The sequence below is a fragment of the Rhinopithecus roxellana genome, chromosome 17 (genome assembly GCF_007565055.1).
Source record: "Rhinopithecus roxellana isolate Shanxi Qingling chromosome 17, ASM756505v1, whole genome shotgun sequence".
NCBI lineage: Eukaryota > Metazoa > Chordata > Mammalia > Primates > Cercopithecidae > Rhinopithecus > Rhinopithecus roxellana.
The window spans coordinates 80,422,141-80,448,071 of NC_044565.1; the positions used below are offsets into that span (position 1 = coordinate 80,422,141).

The 25,931-nt window shown below is 38.7% G+C and overlaps 1 protein-coding gene and 1 pseudogene across 4 annotated transcripts in view; one reads left to right on the top strand and one right to left on the bottom strand.

The window, feature by feature from the left end:
• The first annotated feature begins 1,198 nt into the window (after positions 1 to 1,198).
• On the top strand, positions 1,199 to 2,311 carry LOC104663010 (annotated as a pseudogene).
• A 9,065-nt stretch (positions 2,312 to 11,376) lies between these two features.
• The window catches only part of ATL2 (atlastin GTPase 2), an 80,519-nt gene continuing 65,964 nt past the window's right edge, over positions 11,377 to 25,931 (bottom strand). For 3 of the 4 annotated variants that reach the window (XM_030921426.1, XM_030921425.1, XM_030921427.1), the window contains 5 exons: positions 25,668 to 25,795; positions 16,748 to 16,804; positions 15,736 to 15,807; positions 14,635 to 15,066; positions 11,377 to 12,603 (listed from right to left, as the gene is read on the bottom strand). In XM_030921426.1, coding sequence (XP_030777286.1) covers positions 12,484 to 12,603; positions 14,635 to 15,066; positions 15,736 to 15,807; positions 16,748 to 16,804; positions 25,668 to 25,795 — 809 coding nt within the window. In that variant the 3' untranslated portion in view covers positions 11,377 to 12,483. Of the gene's footprint in view, positions 12,604 to 12,846; positions 13,084 to 13,177; positions 13,193 to 14,634; positions 15,067 to 15,735; positions 15,808 to 16,747; positions 16,805 to 25,667; positions 25,796 to 25,931 lie in introns of those variants that run through there. The other variant, XM_030921428.1, reaches the window with a different exon arrangement.

Consider the following 25,931-nt stretch of genomic DNA (forward strand, 5'->3'; position numbering starts at 1 on the left):
GAATGGTATTTCGCCAACAGCCAGAATGTATGTCTGGGTATCAATAAATAAAAGTGAGTGTATATATAAGTATAACTATCTCAAGAACACAAAGCTTTTAATTCTGAAATGCAGTTTTGTTTGGGGGGTAGGAGAAACAGAAGGTAGAAGGAATGTACTGGGTGTTCTCATTTGTTTGTACTAAAACATGCCCTGATCAATGAAACCTAGAATGATTCATGCTTGATGTGCAACTTGTAAAGAATTAAGAGGTAAGGTAGATGGATGCCCCTTAAATTTTGAGAAAATCAGTGATGCATAGAGCTCGTGCCACCCAACGGGGCAATGCACATAAATAGTAAGTTCAACCTCTTGTAGTGGATGGTCAGGGACATTGGTGATAACAAAGATATTGATGAGACAACTGGGGAAATGTGAATGCTGACTGGATATTTGATATTAAGTAATGATCTATTATTTTAGGATAAAGGTATTGTGGTTGCTGATATATGCCCAAGTATTTATGATAGAAATGATATAATATCTGGGATTTCCCTCAAAATAGTCAGGCTTCAGGTGGGGGGAATGGAAGTGTGTAGATAAAACCAGACTGGATATGTGCTGATAATCATTTAAACTGGGTGATAGGTACATGAAACTTCATTACACTATTCTCTCTACTTTCATATTTGAAAATCTTCATAGTAATGTCTTTAAACAACCTTTTAAATCTACCAGGCTATAGGTAGGTTTAAAAATTTTCTGACTGACAATTGGTTGAGTTTATCTGAAGACCTGGGATAAATAGAAATGAAATGTCTGGGTTAAAATAAAAGATTGTGGAGACCAAAGTTCTTATTTGCAGAAGTCTTCAGGTAGTAGACTTCAGAGAGAATAGGCTGTAAAATGTTTCCTGTCAGACTTAAAGTCTGTGTTGATGTGAATGCCTGAGAGGTTTAATTAGGCATATCCAATCCCCACTTCCCATCATGGCCTGAACTGGTCTTTCAGGTTGAATTTTTAGAGAGCCCTGGCCAAGGACAAAGTCCATTCAGATAGTTGGGGGAGGTCTTAGAATTTTATTTTGGGTTGACAATTGAGTACCTATTTCAGAATTGTGGTAATGCAATTGAAGATACTCTAGTCAGGGCTCTCTGCTCCTCCCATTTGACAGACAGCCACATCTTCTCATGTAGCACCAGCCACATCCTGAGATACCATGGTGAAGGTGAAGGCCAGAGTCAATGGATTTGGCCATACCGGGCACCTGATCACCAGGGCTGCTTTTAACTCTGGTAAAGTTGATATTGTTGCCATCAATGACCCCTTCACTGGCCTCAACTACATAGTCTACATGTTCCAGTATGATTCTACCCACGGCAAATTCCATGGCACTGTCAAGGCTGAGAATGGGAAGCTTGTCATTAACGGAAATCTCATCACCATCTTCCAGGAACGAGATCTCACCAAAATTAAATGGGACGATGCTGACGCTGAGTACATTGTGGTGTCCACCAGTGTCTTCACCACCATAGAGAAGGCTGGGGCTCACTTGCAGCAGGGAATCAAAAGGGTCATAATCTCTGCCCCCTCTGCTGACGGCCCCATGTTCATGATGGACGTGAACCAAGAAAAATATGAAAACAGCCTCAAGATCATCAGCAATGCTCCTGTACCACCAACTTCTTAGCCCCTCTGGCCAAGCTCATCCATGACAACTTTGGCATTGTGGAAGGACTCATGACCACCATCCACACCATCACTGTCCCCCAGAAGACATTTTACAGCCTATTCTCTCTGAAGCCTGCTACCTGAAAACTTCCTCTGCAAATAAGAACTTTGGTCTCCACAATATTTTATCTTAACCTAGACATTTCCTTTCTATTTATCCCAGGCCCCTCCAGGAAACTGTGGTGTGATGGCCACGGGGCTCTTCAGAACATCATCTCTGCATCTACTGGTGCTGCCAAAGCCGTAGGCAAGGTCATCCCTGAGCTGAATGGGAAGATTACTAGCATGGCCTTCCGCGTCCCCACCACCAATGTGTCAGTCATGCATCTGACCTGTCATCTGGAAAATCCTGCCAAATATGATGACATCAAGAAGGTGGTAAAGCAGGCATCGGAGACCCCTCAAGGGCATCCTGGACTACACTGAGCACCAGGTTGTCTCCTCCAGCTTTAACAGCGACACCCACTCTTCCACCTTCAATGCTAGGGCTGGTATTGCCCTCAGTGACCACTTTGTCAAGTTCATTTCCTGGTATGACAATGAATTTGGCTACAACAACAGGGCAGTGGACCTCATGGCCCACATGGCCTCCAAGAAGTAAGACCCCCAGACCACCAGCCTCAGGCCCTCAGCTGCTAGAAATTCCCTGTTGCACTAGGTCTCCTATCACACTGAGAATCTCCCCTCCTCACAGTTTCCATGCAGACCCCCCTGAAGAGGGAGGGGTCTAGGGAGCCCCACCTTGTCATGTATCATCAATAAAGTCCTCTGTGCTCAGCCAAAAAAAAAAAAAAAATACTCTAGTCAGCAGGATTCCATGATTTTTCTCCAACAATATTCAACTGCTAGGTGTAGGTACAGGTAGAGACTTGGGTTTATAAACAGAGTTGAAGTTTCATTAAGTGGGTACACAGAGTAGCTAAGGATATTTTTAAGGAATGTTTGTAGTGCTGGACCACTGCATCTCAGCTGAGTAAGAAGATAAGGAGATGAGGGCAATATGTATGAACAAGCAGTAGGGTGAAAGGATGAGGCTTCAATGAGATCAGAGGATTGTTTGAAAGGAAACACTGCAGTCAACGAACTGAAAGGAAGCCATAAAATCTAGATCTGGGAGGTAGTAATGACACAGTAGAAGGGTATGACTTATGAGTGAGCAGACACGGAGGAAAGGAGGTCTTTGGGGGCTGAAGAAATCAAGAGATGAGATGGGTCATTCATGTGGCATTAAGGATCCAAGAATGACCACAGAAGGAACAAGAGAAAAAGGCTGGAAGCCAGGTGCTAGAGTTATCAATGAAGGAGAGGGCATGGTAGGGAGGTCAGTAGATCGCCCACAGTAAGTTGGGGTGACAAGTGGAAAAGTCCAACAACTTTAAAGAAGCTGTTTTATTTGCTGTTTAATAGAAAAAAGACTTGAAAGGGAGCAATGGAGCACAGGAACATCACCTCTGTTAGGACCGGCAGTAGCTAGGGAGGGAGAAAGCCAGCCTTGAGAGGGCTGCACGGGAGAAATTCTACTAGGGGAATAGAAGACACCAGGGTTTCAGTTAAAGTGAACAATGAGGAGAATGCACACAGAGAGAAAAAGTCTTTAGGCAAATTCTTAATAACAGACTGTGGATTATACAGAACACAAAAGACAGGTGTGGGAGGCCAGGGAAGAGCTGAAGATGGGGTTAGATTAGGTAGTGATTCTCAGTCCTAGCCGCACAACAGAATCATCTGGGGAACTTTTGAAAATACTGATTCCTGCACCCAGATCAACTGAATTAGAATCTCTAGGGGGTAAGGCCAGGGTATGCACAGCACAGTAACCAAACTTTCAAATACAGTCATCACCCAGTATCCATGGGTGATTAGTTTCACGATCCCTGTGGATACCCAAATCCACAATGCTCAAGTCCCTTATAGAAAATGGCCTGCATAGAAGCTACACATATCCTCCCATATGATTCAAATCATCTCTAGATTACTTATAATAACTAGTACAATGTCAATGCTATGAAACTATTTGCTTAGGGAATAATGACAAGGAAAACAAGTCTGTACTGTACATGCTCAGTACAGATGCAACCATTCACTCTTTTCAATTTTCCATCCGAGGCTGGCTGAATCCATGGATGCGGAACCAACAAATACAGAGGACCACTTACTTGTACACACTAACACAAATAACAGATGAGAAGGCGGAAAATGGTATCGGTGTTTATCTCTGATGAGTACATCAGAATCTTAAGGGTGAATGTCTTTATACTTTCAAATTTTCTTGTGCATATTTCAGATTGAATTTTAAAAAGGCTTTCATTTGTTTGAGGGGGATTGCTTAAAGAAAGGAATTTATAATACAGTCTCAATTTCTACTGTTTACACATGGAATTTATTTGGTCTGTCTGACCCAATCTGTTTCTGGTAAAAGGAGCATGACATGAGCTTTGAAAAAATATCCAAAACTTAAAAATAAAGGAAAAAGCAGTAGATCATGTCCTTTCAAAGTTATACTGGGGCATTGCTTAGCATGCTTATCAAGAAAGCTTCTAGGCAAATTGCTAAAGAAAGTTATATATTTCTTTATATATTGAATCCTAGCAGATTGTGTGTGTGTGTATGAATATATATACATATTCACATACACACACCTATATATAGGTGTGTATATATATACACACACAATGAAATATTATTCAGCCTTAAAAAAGGAAATCCTGCTGTTTGTGACAAGGAACCTAGAGGACGTTATGGTAAGTGAAATGAGTCAAACATAGAAAGAAAAATACTGCATGATCTCACTTACGTGTGGAATCTAAAAGTAAAAGAAAGAAAGGGGGAAAAAATCACATAGTAACAGAGAGTAGAATGGTGGTTACCAGGGGCAGGAGAATGGGAAGATGTAGGTCAAAGGGTAAGTCTAGAGATCTAACACGCAGCATGAAGACTACAGTTAATAATATTGTATTGTATATTCAAAATCTGCTAAGACAGCTTTTAGGTGTGCTTAGTACAAAAAAAGGAGGGGGTAACCATGTGAGATGATGAATATGTTAATTTGCTTGACTATAACATTTCACTATGTATATAAAAATGGCATGTTGCATACCTTCAACATATACAATTTTTAAAAGTTAACATATAATTGGCTTATTTTTTAATGTTTTAACATTTTTGTTTTAATTTCTAATAAGATAAATACTGGCAGACAATTTGGGGGACTCAATTTTTAAGAGCCAAAGGGGTTCCTGTGACTAAAGCCTAAGACTCACTGATCTCGATCTGCTTGGCATTGCCATTTACTACTAAGGGCTCACATTACTCAGCATACTCATTTCAAAATGCCCTTCCTGGTGGACTACATAACTCCTATTTCTCCAATTCTGCTTTGAACCAGCCTTTTGCCATCTCTGGTTTCCTCATTAAGGAGTTGAATAAATTTTATTATGTATTCATTGTGCATTTGAATGACAGTCATGTATAAATTTCAGGATTACACTTTGATAGGAGGTACGATCTGCTGATTTATACCATTAGTCCTGTGGTTCTTTTCTCTGTAGTCAAAAGCTGATGAAAGAACAGGGAATATTATGAAGTGTCATAATCATTCTTAAACATTTCCCTAATGAAATGAAAGAAGACTGCAATAATCAGCTATGTCTAAAACTATTGTGTTCCTTCACAAAAGTATTTAAAAGGAAGGAACAAGTACAAAGCTTGTGAAGCAAAATGGCATAGTTTTGAAAGAACATCCAAGCTTCAGAATGCATCTGTAACTTGAGAGACAACATTTACTTTAACATGGAAGAAGTGCACACTTCCAATCTATGGCCAAGATCTTTCTCTCCCGATACAAGTTCCACCTTCCTCCCGGGAAAGAACACAGTACAACAACGTAATTTCAGCTCTGTCTGTGCAGAAATCTTTCCTAGTCAGAAAAGTATAGAAACAGCAGGAGAAATCCATAATTCTGCTACTCATTAGGAAACACTTAACACTGATCTCAAGCTTCAGTGTGCGTTAGAATTATCTGAGAGACCTGGTAGAAATACAGATTTAAATTCACTATGCAATGTGGGTGGGGCCCAAGAGTGTACACTTACAGCACAGCACTCCAAGTGACTCTAATTGAAAATAAAAAGTGAGCCAGGTGGAATGGTGCATGCCCATAGTCCTAGCTACTTGGGAGGCTGAGGTGGGAGGACTGCTTGAACCCAGGAGTTTGAGACCCCACCCCCAGCCCATAAAAAATAAAAATAAAAATTCATACTTTGAGAAACTAGAGTATTAGAATTGGCTGCTTAGCTGTTCTATTTTTCTAAGAATCGTCCATGTAACCTTAATATCTAAATGTCAAGCCCCTCTACCTGATCTGAAAGGCCCTTCACAATCTGACCAAGTCTTTAAACTTCAATTCCACTCCTACATCCATCTCTGCCCTTCAGTAACTCCCTAGGAGAGCCACGCTGGACCATTGCTGCATTCCTCCTTGATGTTGACCCTTCTCTCTCTTTCCTCTTCTCTGGGAGGGACTATTTACTCTTCACAGTGGTGTGGTAGGGTGGGTAAGTACATAGCACTCTGAACTCTAAAGCCAGTAGACCTGGTTTCAAATCCCAGAGCACACTCCCTTTGGTAAATGTGGTTGACCTCTTTGAGCCTGAGATGACTCCTCTATAAAATAAGAGGTAAGAATAACCCACCCCAAGGCTACTGCATGAGCACTGGCAGCATTTAGTATAGATGACAAACATGTTTATATCCCCCGACACACACAAAACCTTCAGTCTTCCCAGGAAAAACTGCCCTGTCCTCTCTAAATAATATAAACATCCCTCTTGGAGATAAACACAAACACACATTTTTATATGTATACATACACACACACACACACACACATACATACATACATACAGGCCTGTCCTTATAGGACAGCCTGTAAACCCAATTCTGGTAGGACTTATATAAGCAGATACTCAGGACGCTGCATTAAATCAAGTCAGTATACTAAAGTTTTAAAAATAACATAGGCCGGGTGCGGTGGCTCACACCTGTAATCCCAGCACTTTGGGAGGCGAGGTGGGTGGATTGCCTGAGGTCAGGAGTTTGAGATCAGCCTGGCCAACCCCATCTCTACTAAAAATACAAAAATTAGCCAGGTGTGGTGTCGGGTGCCTATAATCTCAGCTACTCGAAGGCTTAGGCTGGAGAATCGCTTGAACCTGGGAGACAGAGGTTGTAGTAAGCCAAGATTGTGCCACTGCACTCTAGCCCGGGTGACAGAGTGACACTCCAGTCTCAAAAAAAAAAAAAAAAAAAAAAAGGATAATCCAAATCCGTAAGGTAGCCTACCCTCACCATCCCCCCAAAGTTGTTTTACCAGGGTTTTTTTTTTTAATGATCATATTTCTTCATATTTTGATATTTTGATGCCAAGGGGAGAAAAAGCAACCAATATTTAGGATCCCACAGTTGCCAAATAACCAAGCTTACCTACAGTAGGTGGCATATGCCTAAGTATGGAAGGTGGATGGAGTTGAAATTGACTAATCCAGTCCATGTTAAAACATTCTGAGCATTTAGTATGCACAAAAATGTTTGATAATGTAAAAACGGTGCATAAAGTATGGTTTCTTCTTTCCAAGGAGCTCAACCTATTTGGGGCAAAGTACTGACAAAATGCTTTCTTCCATAGACAAAAAGAGCAATGACCACCACCCTCCAAAATTCATCTTGTTCATCCTCTTCAGGAAACAGAGGAAGTTAAAAATAAGTACAATTTGGAAGATAAGTGTTTGTTTACAAATATCAGCGTCATAAAAAAGATTTAAAAGACTGTCTGCCAGGATGTGGAAATTCTCATCACATCCTCCTAACATCTGTGAGGGGTAATATCAGTCCTATTTTATAGATGAAGAAGCTGAGGCTCAACTGCTATATAAGCGTTAGCACCAATTCATGAAGCTTGGGGGGGTGAAGCTAGGAACAAAGTTCAGTTTTAACTATAAGCTCATCTCCTTTGCTTAGAATTGAAATTTAAGTATTCTTCCAGATCTAGGTTGAGTTTTTAGGTAGTCTTCATATTTTGTAACCGAGAAGTCTAAACCATGCCATTTTAGATGACCTGTCTTACCGTCCGTGGCTGCAGACCCATTTGGCTCCAGAATGAGTATGTTGTTTACTAATTACCATATAAATTTGTCAGAAAGTTAGAGAACTCTTAAATAACAGCCCAAATGCAATGGAATGGGGTGGGGGTGGTCGGGGAGTAAGTTATGGACAAGCTTCAAGCACAGGTGGCTAAACAGCAGATCCAGCCTTAAAACAAGCAAACTTGAAGGCACGATTTTCTGTTCTTGTACCTGCTTCCCAAGCACCCTTCCTTCACATTTTGATTCTCTCAACAATCCTATTATAGGAGGAAAACTGCCATAAAAAGAAAACTCTTAGCAGTTGTTTTAGTCCTTTTTCACACTGTTATAAAGACATGCCCAAGACTGGGTACTTTATAAAAGAAGAGTTGACTCACAATTCCACATGACTGGGGAGGCCTCAGGAAACTTACAATCGTGGCAGAGGCAAAGAGGCACGTCTTACGTGGCAGCAGGTGAGACAGATTGAATGAGTGAAGGGGGAAGAGCCTCTTATAAAACTATCAAATAGATCTCGTGAGAACTCACTATCACGAGAACAGCATGGGGGAAACTGCCCCCACGATCCAATCATCTCCCACCAGGTTCCACCTGGTGATTATGAGGGTTACGGGGATTACAATTCAAGATGAGCTTTGGGTGGGGACACAGAGTCACGCTATCTCAGCAATGATCCCAGGTCTAGTGTTCTCTCCTTAAAACTCCACCTACCCTAAGAATCAAAGTAACCATTAAATAATTACATAATGACCTAGGAAAATATCCCCGTTACATGAAAAAAATATATCATGTGCAGGATAATTCTATTTTTGTGTAAAACAAAAAACAAGTATATTTTATGCATATGTAGACATGTCAATAAGCAGAGGAAAGGTTCCAATAGTACACACCAAAGTAATGGTTCTCTCAGGTGTACAATCAAATGGACAGGAACATTTCTACTCCTTGCGTCATTTTTTAGAGTGGTAATGTTACGGGTAATTTTCAGCTTGTTCCGGTATTAGCAAGATGTTACTTCCTCCACTTAGTGCCTTTAGGAATGCAGCCAAGACAATGCTTGCATCTTGAGTTGGGAATATTACTTGTCATTGTCTAAAGCTTCTAACTGATTGAAACCTCTGGAGGTGTGTATAGTAGAGTCCTAAGTTGCAAGCCTGAGATGCCCAAGGTTCTTTTGAAGTGGTTTCCTACCTATCACACAGGACTGCCATGAGTATGGCGAGTACTAACGTATATATGGAGGTGCTTTATTGAGCTATGCAAAGGCTGTGACTTCCCTCCCCTAAGCCCTTTCCTGTATATCTCTAGGCACTTTGGACCTATTCAGCTGATATATTTGGCTCTGAAAAGCAGCAAATGTCACAATCCTAAAAGGACATGAAAGTTGTATTTCACTGAGTACATTAAGGGCAGCTCAATTCCTCAGTGTAACTTCCAGCAAAATGCATATCTGAAAGACAGAAGTTCCTAGGATCTAATGTAAGACTTCAGTAGAGAAGGTGAGGGCGCAATTCTCTGTGCTGCCTGGGAAACCCCCCATCTAGCTTTGACAGGAACCAGTAACTGGAAGACTCCCCAAAGTCACATTCTCTTTCTGGCAGAGGTTCCAAACAGAATCTAACAGTCATTTGATGAGTAATCTCTGGCCAAGTGAGAAGATGGCTACCAGAGGCACAGCAACTCAAGCTAATTTTCATCCTCACTCCACGACTATGACACGAATGGAAAAAACCCAAGATGTGCAGATCCATTCTGGTCAAGTTAGAGGGAGGGAGGGAATTCAGGGCACGAATGTTTAGGCTAAAGCCTAAAAGTGTGAAATGGACTTAAGCAATGCACACTGGCAGATAAGCAGCTAATCAAAAAGCCTATTTATTACCTGGTTAAAAGCCTAAGCATCTGCTTTCCAAAAAGCCATTTGGATATAAACACAACAGACCATTAACAGCCATCACCACAGTGCTTTCCAAAATTACGTGGTATATTTTAATAGGTTCTTAATCATACTAAGACCAAAAAAAAAAAAAAAAGTCCCATAACAAAACAATGTAATTAAAACAGCACTCATACCTACAGCAAAAGAGGTCTCTTGCCCGCCCAGCTTAATTCTGAAGTAAAAAAATGTAGCAACCCCAGCAGAAAGTTCTCCGGAAATATAGCCCTCAAGAAGGAAATACTGCTATTGAAGTCTATAAGTAGAATATTTTCACAGTGCAAGCAAGACTAGCTATCTTGATGAGAAGTATGTAAGGAATACTCAATAGCAGGGTCACAGATGATTGCCCCTTTCACAACAGTGAATTATTTGTATCTTAATTTGGAAGATAAATCATTTGTCCGTGAGGAAATCTGCATCTCTTTTTAAAAACCTCACTGGTAATACAGATTACTAAAAACTTTGCCACAGAAAAGATGCTAACACCAAAGCTGATGTGTCAATCAACAATTTTCAGTTTGTCTTTCCTCCTCTTACTGCTTCGTGCTTAACAACGTTCAGAATCTTCCAACAGAAACACCAAAGTGCTTTCTTGGAATCCTGCAGAGAATTGTCTTCTTTGAGGAAAGCACGCTTTTCCAATAAGAAATGTAAGAAAGCCAATGGTCTAGATTTTAACTTTTTAAAGGTAAGCTAAGTCTTTAATTTCAGAAAATCTGCTATTATACAACAAATTATTTTTTCATTCATAAAAAACAGTCCACGGCATTCATAAAACAGGGTGGCAGAATAAAGACACTTTTCAGGTGGATTCTTTAACAACAGATGAGTAAGTTAGCAATTTAATACAGATGGAAACAAATACAATCCATATAAAAACAGAATCTGGGAGTGGGAGGGAAGATGTATCAACCGAAGTAAATTCAGAGTTTTCACGAATGTAACTCAACACCTGCATTTTCTTCACTTAAAAACCAAACTAAGGGCCGGGTGTGGTGGCTCACACCTGTAATCCCAACACTTTGGGAGGCCAAGGCAGGTGGATCACGAGGTCAGGCGATTGAGATCATCCTGGCTAAAACGGTGAAACCCCATCTCTACTAAAAACACAAAAAATTAGCCGGGCGTGGTGGCACACACCTGTAGCCCCAGCTACTCGGGAGGGTGAAGCAGGAGAATCACTTGAACCCAGGAGGTGGAGGTTGCAGTGAGCCGAGATCACGCCACTGTACTCCAGCCTGGTTGACAGAGAGAGACTCCGTCTCAAAACTAGGTACTTTAATAGGTGTTCATAAAGAAGACCACGAAAGTACTGAAAAAATGTTAGCCTTACATATACCACCAAAAAAAAAAAAAATTTAAAAAAAGAGAAAGAAATTAATAATCCCCATCTACAACTAGGTTAATCATAGGATTTCCCTTACAGAGACAGACAGAGAAAAGTAACTTTTTACAAGCTTAGCTTTGAGGTACAATGCCTCAGAGCTCTCAACTGGGGTGTTTCCTGCTCATGCTCTTTTCACTATAAACAAATGTGGTTTATGTAGTGGAATACATACTTGAAAAAATTCCTTTAAAAAGAATCACAAGTTTCATTTTATATATACAACAAATTTTTAATTATGTACTGAAAATAAATTACAGGAAATAACTTTAAAATGCAACAGAGGACAAAGTCACAATAAACATTCCCATTGAATTCCCTTGGGGCGGGGGGTGAGATTGCAGTGCTCAAGATAAATATCACAAATATATCAAAAACTTCAAATTGTCTATGCATTCACACACTGACATGAGCCACAAACATTCCTTTCACAGGGACTGTACTTATTTAGCCTACCACAGGGACCAGATTTTGCCATAAACTACAAAACTTTTAATACAAAATCGTATTTATATATTTATAATTCATATACATGCCCTATCTGTGATTTTAGAAAATAAAAGCTACACACTGTACAGACACTCTTAACTCACAGCTGTAGGCAACATTTTTGGATGGAATTTCTTCCCCAATAAAATTAATGGCATATTTTATGTACATGAAGGCTAAACTGCAAAAGACAGTTCAGTTTCCCAGATATGCATCTCCTTTTAGGGCAGGTTTATAAATTTAAAAAGGCAAGACAAATGTACACCTCAGAATTACTTTCTTAGCTACAAGAGTTGTCATGTAATTTCTGTGAAGTTTCTGATACATGCATTTATGTAATACTGGTATTGAAGGCGGTAAAGCAATATACACTTTTAATGTAGTGGCTCAATAAAGGCTTCATTGTCATTCCAATCTGGTTCTTGAAACAGTGATTCATAAATTCTCTAAAAATTAAAATTTCAATGGGACACTGTGTTAAAGAGACTCTAAATAGATTTCTGAAAATATTTCCCTGAAATATCCTTTTACATAAGACAAATTCACTAACATTAGATTAAGTAAAAAGAAATAAAAGAATTAAACATGGCACAAAGGTGCATGATTAACCAATGCTCCTCAGCAAATCTGCATGCCTTAGGAGCCATTAAAAGAATGCTTAAAACTAACAAACAATTTTCACACTCTGTGGCAGCCATCTGTGAAGCCAGTTACACTAAACTACTTCTACAGTTGATTGTAAACTTTGGTTTATTTTTATTTGAGTTCTCATTGTACAGCAAGCATGAAAAAAAAGAGAGTGGAGTCCGTGAGGAGATGAACTGTCAGTCTGTCTTTAATCTGGCATGATGAGACACCTGGTCAGTCAGGCCTGCTTTGATAGAGTTTGTTACAGACTGCCTTATGTTTTCCTCCATCAAATTATCACCCAGGGGCTTCAATACCTGTGGTATGAGAAATGTGCAAAACAAACAAAAACATGAGGTAAAAAAAGAGTTACATATAAAAATAGATATAAAAATTCAATTCAAAGCAATGATGAAAATAACCAGGAATATGGGAAATAAAAAGATGTTTCTCTCAAAAAAACTTATGATGCTACTAGACATTTTATAATGCAACAAAAATTACTTTCCTCTTATTCAAACCATTTACAATTCCTATGAGATGGATGTGCAATTCCATACCCTATATGCAGCATCAAATCTGGTATTGTGTATACAGCATTTATGCAGACCGGCCCAGACGGTCCTGCTTATTGTCCTACATGTATAAGTGTGAACACTTCAGATAGAGAAAAAGGTTAAAAATACTGTCTAATTTTTCTTCTTGTTATTGTTGGATGACAGTCTCTGTCGCTGTGCTGATGAAAGAGCACGATGAACCATTCGACGTCTAGTAACTTCAAAGAGTTTGGAAAACACCTAAAACATGAAGTGATTTGTTAGGAGAATGACTCAGAGTGCCTCAAAGCTAAAGAGTTTAAGACTACAAGAACTTGAGACTGTAGGTTCTCACCTTCCTGGGACTCCTCTGAAGCAAAAGAAAAGAGAAATGCAAAGAAATTTAGACAAGGTTTGTTGACACAGCACAGATCTGACTAGTTGATCACCTTACCTCAACTATACTGAAAATGATTTTATACACTTTAGATTCTTCCATTTAATTGTTTTGTAATAATGGTACCTCTAAAATCCTAGAATCAATGCTGTTTAAGAGATGAATATTTCTCAAAAGAAGATATTGTACAATTATTGAAAATTATACTGCAGAAAATAATGATCCAAAATTTTAAAATAGCTAATTTTTTCTTAAAAGTGAAGTTGCGATAGTTTTGCATCCATCTTCTATTAGAAGATATCAAAGAAACATCAAGTAGTGAGATTGAGATAAAAATTTAAATAGAATAAATACACAAATATAAACTTCCCAATCGGATCTGAATAGAGCATTTCTCTAAAGAGTAAATACAAAATCCAATATAGTGGATCACTTTATAAAATAATATCATTACAAGAAAAGTCAATATCCAATCAACTTTCTTCAAAACAAAAATGGTCTGCTTCTTCAGTCTTCGAGTTTATAGCCAAAACAAACACGGACTCGCATATCCTAGATCTTCAAATAAGCTCAGTATTTCATGAGCCCAGAAATGGCATCTGAAATGCCTATTACAGAGGTCATCATTAATTACTGTAGCTTTCATTCTGGTCCTTGACATGATGTTCAAATATTTCACAAGGATCATTTTAATAACATCCGTTAAGTGGAATTTTCTGTCCACAGGTAATTCCAGCACACAGGAGGCAGATACACAAAATGGCTTTCCTTAGTAGATACTTGCTGGGCAAGAGTTCACAGCCTGGCTTTGAATTCTGCTTTGAGGTAAAAGATTATGATGGAACGTGGTTCTCTGCTCATGGCGCTTTGCTTTACTAATTAATATTTCCGTAACACAAAAGTCAAAGTTTCCTTGGTAAGAAATCCCTACAGGATTGTTCCTCATAGTACATCAGGAAATCACTACTATCTTCATGGAAGGCAATGAAGACCTGTCTACCATCCAGCATTTCTCCTGCATTGCTGCTTGCCAGTATTAGGAAAAAACTTATTTTCCTTTCCAAAAGCACCACTTCCAAACTTCTTCTCCTTACCTTCAAATCATTCATTGTTTATATTTTCTTTACTCAAAAAAAATCATTACAGACTCTGATCCTGCCCACCGTCTGGTATAATCAGGCCTACAACTAAGAATCTATCCAGAGGACGGTACAGATTTAGGCTAACCAAAGTACATTAAAATTGTAACTTTAAAGAAAAAATCTTCAATTCATAAAGATTCTACATCTGAAAACAGAAGACATTCTTTTGACATTTCTCATATGAAGGAAAAGTAGGAGTACAAATACTGCAAAGGATGGAAAATCACAGGAAAATAAGATTAGCCACTGAAAAACCAAAAGATAGATACCAACCTGTTCCCATAGTGTTTCAGCAATCTGATCAATCATTGTTCCAATTTCTCTGAACTCCCCAGAGTATTTAACATATGCCCAAGTACAAAGAAATGTCAGTGCTAACCCCATGACAAGGTTACACAAGACGGCTATAGAGTTTAGGCCAATGAAGCCAGTCAGTCCTGAGATTATATACATAGCAAACATGACCGCAAACAGTGTGGCTGGGGTACGAGCAGCATAGAAGATATTTTTGCCATCATTGTGCTTTATAAAATTTGCATAGGTTTCTTCAATTTCAGCTTCAAGCTGGTCCTGATAACGACGGCAGAACTCATCTCCACCCATCTTTTTTACAGAACGAAATTGTTTTATCGCCACTTCCTTGAGATCCAAGTGTTTTCGCTCCAGATCTGAAGGTGCAATGTAAGGCTTGTCCCCTCCACATACCTGGACAGAGAGAATTACAGTATTACATGCTAGAAATAATTAACACTTGAAAGAAGTTCCTGTTCATAGATTTTAGTCTCAGAAAGTCAAACCACTTACATGACTCAGTTTTAAACTCACAATACCTCACAGGTTATCATAATCTAGTTATTTTTTCTATGTTGAACCTACTCAAGCAAAATAATTTTCCAATTATGACTAACTGAAACTGAAGACAGAAAAATTTTACACTGCACTCTGTACCTGCCTTCACTTGACTATCCATACACCATAATAGTACACAAATTGTTGGCAAGAGAGTGGTTAAAATATAATGCCCCAAAAACATATTTTAATGTTTGAGCAAGCAAGTAGAGAAACTGCTACTGGCCTTAAACTAATGCTACTAACATCAGAAGTCACTAATAACAGCACTCTGAATCACACATTTGTCAGAAGATATTTCAGTAGAGTTTATCGAACAACTTACTGCTCAAATTCTGCTCTCTAAAATGTGAATTATTTTCTTATAGTTTATTTCCAGCAAAGACCATAAAGGGGAATTAGGGAATAATGTACCAAAAGCTGCATGAATTAGCTCAATTATTTTAAAATATTTTTTTAAGTACTTTTTAAAAAAATTTAAAAATCTTCTCACTCCAGCTTCAAATTTAAATTTTAGGTACAAACCTGTTCCATACTTTTACAATAGGTATCTCTTGCTCCTGCTACTGCAGCAAGATTATTAGCTTCAGCTGTTGCCTAAAAAAATAAAATGTGCATTATGCAAAAAAATATGACTCTAAAAATTCTGATTAACGTAAGTTATGTACAATAAACAAGTCTGAAAATGAACCAAATAAAGTAACTTCCAGTTTTTCTTTCCTATGGAAGGGTACATTGGTATAAAGGATACAATGGTAAGTGGTTCCAATAGGACTGCCTGCCTAAGTTTGTTTCACTTAGGTTGATATTAAAGTGTGTCTGTAGAAAACACCACATATGCTCAGGAAATGGATAAAGATAAATAGATATAACTCTAAAATGTGTGGATCTCCAGGTGCTAGGAATCGAGAATTACCCATATGGTTATCTCTCTCATGATCAGTATTTTACAAGACATTTTCAAACCCACAGAACTTATTGCACGAATTTTTATCAGAAAATACTGTTTAATCTACTATAAAATGGAAAAATAGCCTAACATAGTAAATTTTTAAAAATATGAATGGGTTAAAATGGCACTGTCCCAAAAGAACACCATTTGAAAGAGAGAGAGAAAAAAAAAAAAAAAGACTATATATTCACTAGAAGTAGCTCTAAATCATTGACACCAAATAAAAATAAGACTTATTTCAAACAACATTCATTGTCAAAGACTCAGAATAGAAGCAGCTTAGTTCAGAGAGGCCCACATTAAGTCATCTTATAAAACAGAAATTTTCCTGTACTTTGAGCATCGGGAGAGAAGGTATTATGGACTCTTACTTCTGGTGGCCTAGACACATGGAAGGCCTACAATGTGCAGTTACAAAAAATGTATGAAATCTTAGGACCCATGACACATACGGCCTTAAGCAAAATGTATTTGCGTGCAAAAAAGCACCCCCCATTTTCAGCATTTCTCTCTAAAGCAAAGACTTTTATTCTCCCTCATAAATAAGTATATGTACAACACACATCACTCTCTCACTCTCTCTACCTGAAGCATGGACTTTGGATGTGGAAGTTCCTCTCCTTGATAAATTTTGATGTAAGCCTAAAAAGGGAGAAGATTTGTTAGACTGATGGGTTATGCAATTTGGCTCACATCCCCAAAGAAAGAAAAGTCAATAAATATTAAAATAATTCACACCATTAAAAGTAAATTCTAGGCTTTAAAAATCACCTTATTCCAACAAAGTTAACCCTATTCTCAGTATTATTAAATTATATGCTGCTAGATAATATCATAGATATTTCTATAACAAATAAAACATAAAAGTTGTAACGCATAAAGTTAGATATAAAATGTCATCCTCTTTATGAAAATAAATTCACAATTACCCCCTACTGCCAGTGTTTTAATATTTAAAAAAATTTTTTTTTCTCTTTCTTTAGAGATGGGGTCTCACCCTGACACTAAGGCTGGAGTGCAGTGGGATGATCACAGCTTACTGCAACCTCGAATTCCTGGGCTCAAGTGATCTCCCTGCCTCAGTTTCCCAAGTGGCTAAAACTACAAGGTGTGTGCCACCACATCCAGCTTAAGAAACAATTTTATCCAGTATTTTACTTTGACCAGCTTAAATTGTATTTCAGCTCAAGAAAAAAAAAAAAAAAAAAAACTTAATTTGTGGTTTAAGAGTAAGAAGGAAAAGATGAGAGTTTGTTAGAAATCCATATAGGGTCTTTCATCTCAACTTTTTTTTTTTTTTTTTTTTAAGACAGAATTTCGCTCTTATTGCCCAGGCTGGAGTGCAATGGCACAACCTCAGTTCACCACAACTTCCACCTCCTGGGTTCAAGGGACTGTCCTGCCTCTGCCTCTCGAGCAGTTGGGATTACAGGCATGCACCACCATGCCCAGCTAATTTTGTATTTTTAGTAGAGACGGGGTTTCACCACATTGGCCAGGCTGGTCTTGAACTCCCAACCTCAGGTGATTAGCCCACATCAGCCTCCCAAAGTGCTGGGATTACAGGCATGAGCCACTGTGCCCGGCTCATCTCAACTTTCTACTGACAAAATTCATTCATAATTGGGAAGGAAGCAGAGCAAGATGGCCAAATAGAAGCCTCCAGTGATCACCACCTCACAGGAATATCAAATTGAACAACTATCTACATAAAAAAGCACCTTCATAAGAACCAAAAATCAGAAGCAATCACAGTACCTGGTTTTAACTTCAAATCACTGAAAGAGTCACTGAAGAGGATAGGAAAAATAGTCTTGAATCGCCTACACCACCTCTCCCCCATCCTCTCAGCAGCAACCACAGGGTGTGGAGAGAGAATCTGTGTGTTTAGGGAAGGAGAAAGCAGTGACTGTGGAATTTTTGCAATGAAATTCAGTGCTGCCCTGCCACAGTGGAAAGCAACATGGGGCAGAACTCAGCCAGCACCCATGGAGGGAGCATTTAGACCAGCCCTAGGCAGCCAGCCCTGACACCATGGGCTACAGTGCTCTGAGGTCCGAAATAACCTTGAAAGGCAATCTAGGCCCCAAGAACTGCAATTCCTGGGCAAGTCCTGGTGCTGTGCTGGGCTCAGAGCCAGTGGACTTCGGGTGCATATGATATAGTAAGACACCAGCTAGGGCAGCCAAGGGAGTGCTTGTGTCACTCCTCCCCCAAGCCCAGGCAGTGTAGTTCACAGCTTTAAGAGAGTCTTTCCTTCTGCTTGAGAAGAGAGGAGAGGGGAGAGGAAAGAGGCCTTTGTTTTACAATTTGGTTACCAGCTCAGACACAGTAGAATGCGGCATAAGGCAGAGTCCTAAGGCCCCAATTTCAGTACCCAGCTCCCAGACAAGATTTCTAAACACACCCTGGGCTGGAAGGGAACCCACTGTCTTCAGGGGTATGACCAAGTCCTGGCAGGGTTCATCACCTGCTGACTCAAGAGCCTTTGGGCTCTGAATAAGCAGCAGTGGTAGCCAGGCAGTACTTACTATGGGTCTTGGGTGAGATTCAGAAATGTGTTGCCTTCAGGTGTGACCCAGCACATTCCCAGATGTTGTAGCTATGAGGAGAGTCTCCTTCTGCTTGAGTAAAGGAGAGGAAGGCCGGGCACAGTGGCTCACACCTGTAATCCCAGCAGTTTGGGAGGCCAAGGTGGGCAGATCACCAGAGGGCATCTCTGAACCCACCCAAGGCCAGAGGGAACTTGCTAGATTCGCCACCTGCTGATTGTAGAACCTTTGGGCCTTGATTGACCACAGGCAATACCACGCAACAGTCACCATGGGCCTTGGGAAAGACCCACTGCTGTGCTGGCTTCAGGTCTGACCAGTGAAGTCCCAGGGATGGTGGCCACAATGGTGCTTGTGTCACCCCCTCCCCCAGCTCCAGGCAGCTCAGCACAGAGATAGAGACTCCATTTGTTTGAGAGAAAGTAAGAGAAGAGAACAACAGTCTCTGCCTGGTAATCCAGGGAATCCTCCTGGATCTTACCCAAGAGCACCAAGGCAGTACCTCTACAAATCTGCAAGAACCACAGCATTATGGGCTTGAAACGTCCCTAATGCAGACACAGCTGCAGTGACCAAGATCACAACACCCAAGTCCTTTCAAATAGTTAGAAAGCCTTCCCAAGGATGACAGGTACAAACAAGCCCAGACTGTAAAGACTATAACAAATACCTAACTCTTCAATGTCCAGACACCAAAAAATATTCACAAGCATCAAGACCATCCAAGAAAACATGACCTCACTAAACAAACTGAAATAAAGCACCAGTGACCAATCCTGGAGAGATAGAGATAAGTGACCTTCAGAGAATTCAAAATAGCTGTTTTGAGGAAACTCTAACAAATTCAAGATAACACAGAGAAGGAATTCAGAATCCTTTCAGATAAAGTGAACAAACAGACTGAAATAATTGTAAAGAATCAAGCAGAAATCCTGGATCTGAAAAATGCAACTGACATACTGAATAATGCATCCAAGCCTCTTTTCTATTTATTTATTTTTTTGAGATAGGGTCTTGCTCTGTCTCCCAGACTGGAGTGCAATGGTGCAATACTGGCTCACTGCAACCTCTGCATCCCAGGCTCAAAAGATCCTCCTACCTCAGTGTCCCAAATAGCTGGAACTACAGGCACGCACTATCATGCCTGGCTAATTTTTGTATTTTCTGTAGAGACGAGGTTTCACCATGTTGCCCAGACTGGTCTCAAATGATCTGCTCACCTCAGCCTCCCAAAGTGCTGGGATTATAGGCATGAGCCACCTCACCTGGCCTCAGAGCTTAACACAAGACCAGAACAAGCAGAAGAATTAGTCAGCTTGGAGACAGGTTATTTGAAAATACACAGCTGAGACAAAAGAAAAAGAATGAAACAGAATGAAACATGCCTACAAGATCTAGAAAATAGCCCCAAAAGGACAAATCTAAGAGTTCACTGCCTTAAAGAGGAGTAGATAAAGAGATAGGGGTAGAAAGTTTATACAAAGCAGTAACAAGAGAACTACCCACACCTAAATACCAATATTTAAGAACAAAAGATTATAGAACACCAAGCAGACTTGACCCAAATAAGACTACCTCAAGACTATCTACCAAACAAACTCCCAAAGGTCAAGGGTAAAGAATGGATCCTGGCTGGGCATGGTGGCATATGCCTGTAATCCCAGCACTTTGGGAGGTCAAGGTCAGGGGACTGCCTGACCCTGGAGTTCAAGACCAGCCTGAACAACGTAGAGAAATGACATCTCTATTAAAAACAACAACAGACCAGACACGGTGGCTCACATCTGTAATCTCAGCACCTTGGGAGGCTGAGATGGGAGGATCACTTGAGGCCAGGAGTTGGAGACCAGCCTGTTAAACATAGCAAGACCCCATTTCTGTTAAACAACAACAACAACAAGAAGCAAGAATGGATCCTAAATGCATCAAGAGAAAAGAAACAACACACAAAAGAGCTCCAACACATCTGGGAGTAGACTTCTCTGTGGAAAACATTTTTCCTAGAATAGTATATCCAATGAAAATACTTCAAACATGAAGGAGAAATAAAGACTTCCTCAAACAAAAGCTGAGGGATTTTATCAACATCAGACCTGTCCTACAATAAAGGATTTTAATGAGCAGTAAGAAATGACCTAAAGGTACAAAACTCACTGGTAATAGTAAATACACAGAAAAACAGAATATTATAACACTAATTGTGGTATGTAAACTAATCATATTCTGAGTAGAAAAACTAAAAGACGAACCTATAAAAAATATTAACAATCACAACTTTTCCAGACATAAGACAGTATACTATCAACAGAAACAACGAAAAGTTTCAAAAGTGGGGGGATAAAGTTACAGTGTAGAATTTTTATTAGTTTTCTCCTTCCTTGTTAGTTTAGGCAATCAGTGTTATCAGTTTAAAATAAATATATTATAATTGCAAACCTCACGGTAACCTCAAAAGACATACAACAAATACACAAAAAATAAAAAGAAATTAAAACATACCACCAGAGAAAATCACCTTCACTAAAAGGAAGACAGGAAGGTAGGAAGACCGCAAAACCACCAGAAAACAATAACAACATGGCAGAGGTTAACTTCTTATTAGTAACTTTGAGTGTAAATGGGCTAAACTCTCCAATTAAAAGGCACAGAGTGGCTGAATGGGTTTTAAAAACTGGTGATACACACTTCATCTATAAAGACACGCAGAGACTGAAAATAAAAGTATGGAAAAAGATATTCCATGCAAATGGAAACCAAGAGCAGAAGAAGCTACACTTATATCAGACAAAGAAGTTCATTATATAATGATAAAGGGATCAATTCAAGAAGAGGATATAACAATTGTAAATACATATGCACCCAATACTGGAGCACCCAGATATATAAAGCAAGTATTATTAGAAACTAAAGAAAGAGGGCTAGGCGCAGTGGCTCATGCCTGTAATCCCAGCACTTTGGGAGGCCAAGGCAAGTGGACCACTTGAGGTCAGGAGTTCGAGACCAGCCTGGCCAACATGATGAAACCCCATCTCTACTAAAAATACGAAAATTAGCTGGGCATGGTAGTGTGTTACTGTAGTCCCAGCTACTCAGGAGACTGAGGCAGGAGAATCACTTGAACCTGGCAGGCAGAGGTTGCGGTGAGCTGAGATTGCTCCACTGCACTCCAGCCTGGGCAAAAGAGCGAGACTTGGTCTCAAATAAATAAATAAATAAATAAAAACTGAAATTATATCAAGTATTTTCTCTGACCACAATGGAATAAAACCAATAATGAGGAATTTTGGAAACTATACAAACACATGGAAATCATATTAATACAACAGGCTCTCGAATGACCACTAGGTCAATGAAGAAATTAAGAAAGAAATGAACACATTCTTGAAACAAATGAAAATGGAAGCACAACATACCAAATGTATGGGATACAGCGTTAAGCAGTACTAAGAAAGTATACAGTAATAAATGCCTACATCGAAACAGAGGAAAAACTTCAAATAAAAAACCTAACCATATATCTTAACCAGAAAAGGCAGAGCAAACCAAACCCAAAATTAGAAGAAAAGAAATTAATGAAATTGAAATAAAAATAATACAAAAGATCAATGAAGCAAAAAGTTGATTCTTTAAAAAGATAAAGTCAACAAACCTTTAGCCACACTAAGAAAAAAAGAGAGACGACCCAAATAAATAAAATCCAGAGATGAAAAAGGAGACATTACAACTGATATCACAGAAATCCAAAGGATCATTAGAGGCCACCATGAACAACTATATGCCAATACATGGGAAAGCCTAGAAGAAATGGATCAATTCCTAGACATATACAACCTACCAAGATTGATCCATGAAGAAATCTAAAACCTGTCAGACCAATAACAACTAACCAGATCAAAACCATAATAAAATGTCTCCCAACGAAGAAAAGCCCGAAAGCTAATGGCTTCATTGCTGAATTTTATCAAACATTTAAAGAACTACTACCAATCCTATTCAAACTATTCCGAAAACCAGAGGAGGAGGGAATACTTCTAAACCAATACTGCAAGGCCAGTATTACCCTGATACCAAAACCAGAAAAAGACTCATCAAAAAATTACAGGCCAATATACCTAATGAACATTGTCGCAAAAATCCTAAATAAAATACTAGTAAACTGAATTCAACAACACATTAAAACAATCATTCATTATCACCAAGGGTCAGACAGGGATGCAAAGATAGTTCAACATACACAAATCAATCAATCAATCAGTCAATGAGTGTGAGACATCATATCACCAGAATGAAGGACAAAAACCATATGACCATTTCAATTGATGCTGAAAAGGCATTTGGTAAAATTTCAATATCCCTTCATAGTAAAAATCCTCAAAAGGTACAGAAGGAACAGATCTCAATATAATAAAAGCTATATAAAACAGACCCACAGCTAGTATCATACTAAACTGGGAAAAATTGAAAACCTTTCCTTTAAGATCTGAAACAAAACAAGGAAACCCACTTTCACCACTGCTATTCTACACAGTACTGAAAGTTGTACTTCAGTACAAACTTTGAGAAAATGACAGTGGCTTCAATAAATGGTGCTGGGAAAACTGAATATCCATATGCAGAGGAATGAAACCAGACCCCATCTCTAGCCACATATGAAAATCAAATCCAAATGGATTAAAGACTTAAATCTAAGACCCCAAACTATGAAATTACTAAAAGAACACATCAGTGGCCAGGCATGATGGCTCACACCTGTAATCCCAGCACTTTGGGAGGCAGAGGCAGGCAGATCACTTGAGCTCAGGAGTTTGAGACCAGCCTGGCCAACATGGTGAAACCCTGTCTCTACTAAAAATACAAAAATTAGCTGGCATGGTGGCAGGTGCCTGTAATCCCAGCCACTCAGGAGACTGAGGCCAGGCGAATTGCTTGAACCCGGGAAGCGGAGGTTACAGCAAGCTGAGATCACGCCACTGCACTCCAGCCTGGGTGACAGAGCAAGGTTCCATTTCAAAAAAATAAAGAAAAAAAAGAAGAAGAAAACATTGGGGAAACCCTCCAGGACACCAGTCTGGGAAAAGATTTCTTCAGTAATACCCTACAAGCACAGGCAACCAAAGCAAAAATAAACGCATGGGATCATATCAAGTTAAAAAGCTTTTGCACATCAAAAAAGTGAAGATGCAACCCACAGAATGAGAGAAAATATTTGCAAACTACTCATCTGATAAGAAATTAGTAACCAGAATATATAAGGAGTTCAAACGACGCTATAGGGAAAAGAAAAAAAAAAATCGAACTATCTGATCAAAACACGGGCAAAAGATCTGAACAGACATTTCTCAAAAGACATACGAATGGGACACAGGATATGAAAACATCACTGATCATCAGAGAAATGCAAATCAAACTACAGAAAGATATCATCTTCCTCCATTTAAAATGGTTTTTATCCAAAAGACAGGCAATAACAAATGTTGGCAAGGATGTAGAGAAAAGGGAATCCTCGTACACTGTTGGCAGAAAGGTAAATTAGTACAACCACTATGGAGAACAGTTTGAGGTTCCTCAAAAGACTAAACATAAAATGACCATATGATCCAGCAATCCCACCGCTAGGTATATACCCAAAAGAAAAAAAAAAATCAGTATATAGAAGATATATCTGCACTTTCATGTTTACTGCAGCACTAGTCACTACAGCTACAATTTGGAAGCAACCTAAGTGCCTATCAGTATACGAATGGATAAAGAAATGTGGTACATATACACAATTAAGTACTATTCAGCCATATAAAAGAATGAGATCCTGTCATCTGCAACAACATGATGGAACTGGAGGACATTATGTTAAGTGAAATAAGCCAGGCACAGAAAACACAAACATCACATGTTCTCACTTATTTGTGGAAGCTAAAACTTTAAACAATTGAATTCATGAGATAGAGTACTAGAATGATGGTTATTGGAGTCTAGGAAACCATCGTTCTAGTACTCTGCTATGCTATCAATACTAGATCTTATTCTAACTATATTTTCCTAGACTCTAGTCTAGACTAGAGGTTGGAGGGGGAACAGAGATGGTTAATGGGTACAAAAATTTAGTTAGAATAAGATCTAGTACTTGATAGCATAACAGGGTAGTTACAGTCAATAATAACTTACTGTACATTTTAAAATAACTAAAAGAGTATAATTAGATTGTAACATAAGGAAGGGATACATGCTTGAGGTGATGGACACCCTATTTACTCTAATATGATTATGATGCATTGTATGCCTGTATCAAAAATATCTCATGTACCCCATAAGTATATATACTACATACCCACAAAAATTTTAAAAAGTAAAAATAAATTTTAAAAAATTCATTCATAACTAAACAAAGATAATATGAGAGTAACTATCAAGTATCCAATAAGTGAACAAAATACACTCTTAGTTAAAACTACTACAAATAATACAACCTTCCACAACGGTCTTGTTCTGGCAGGCAAACTATAAAGACTAGAAAAGAATAGGGGGAAAAAAAAACCTATGAATACTTTACTTGAACCAATATGAATACTTTCAGCTGCTCTTATCAAGTCCTCAGAACTCTGAGGGAGTGTTTTTGTGAGAAGTAAGGATGTAAAATTATGTTCTCCATTCCTATTATCATTCACTAATGACAGAGTAGTATTATAGTATGATGAATGGCTTGTTCTCTCCATATCTGAGATGGAGAAAAAGATAATTTTGTAAATAAATTAAATCACTGTCTAGGAGACAGAAATCTGCTATAATCTTTTAAATATCCTTAAACACAGGTACATCTAATTCAAGTCAGAAAGATAAATTACAAATCTTACTCTTTTTTGTTTTAAAATAAAGACAAGGAATTTCTTACATATACAGATGAGTTTTAAGTCAACTACATTTCTATCTTAGACAAAGCCGTTTAAGAGCTCACCTACCTTAAAATATTCTACAAGATCTCTACAAGTGACTTTAGATCCACTTATCTCTTTTTCTACCAAATTTTCAGGGGCAAGCAGCAATGGAACCAGATTTCGAAGCTCTCGTTTAAAGTCTTCATCAATATCTAGAAAACACAAAATTGAGCAGCATATTAGTCCAAAAAAAATTAGGTCCCTATTGGTTCGATTTCATAAAATTCTGTTTTAGGAAACAAGAATACATAGCTATTACTGAAGTGGATTCATTTTTTTTTAAAAAAA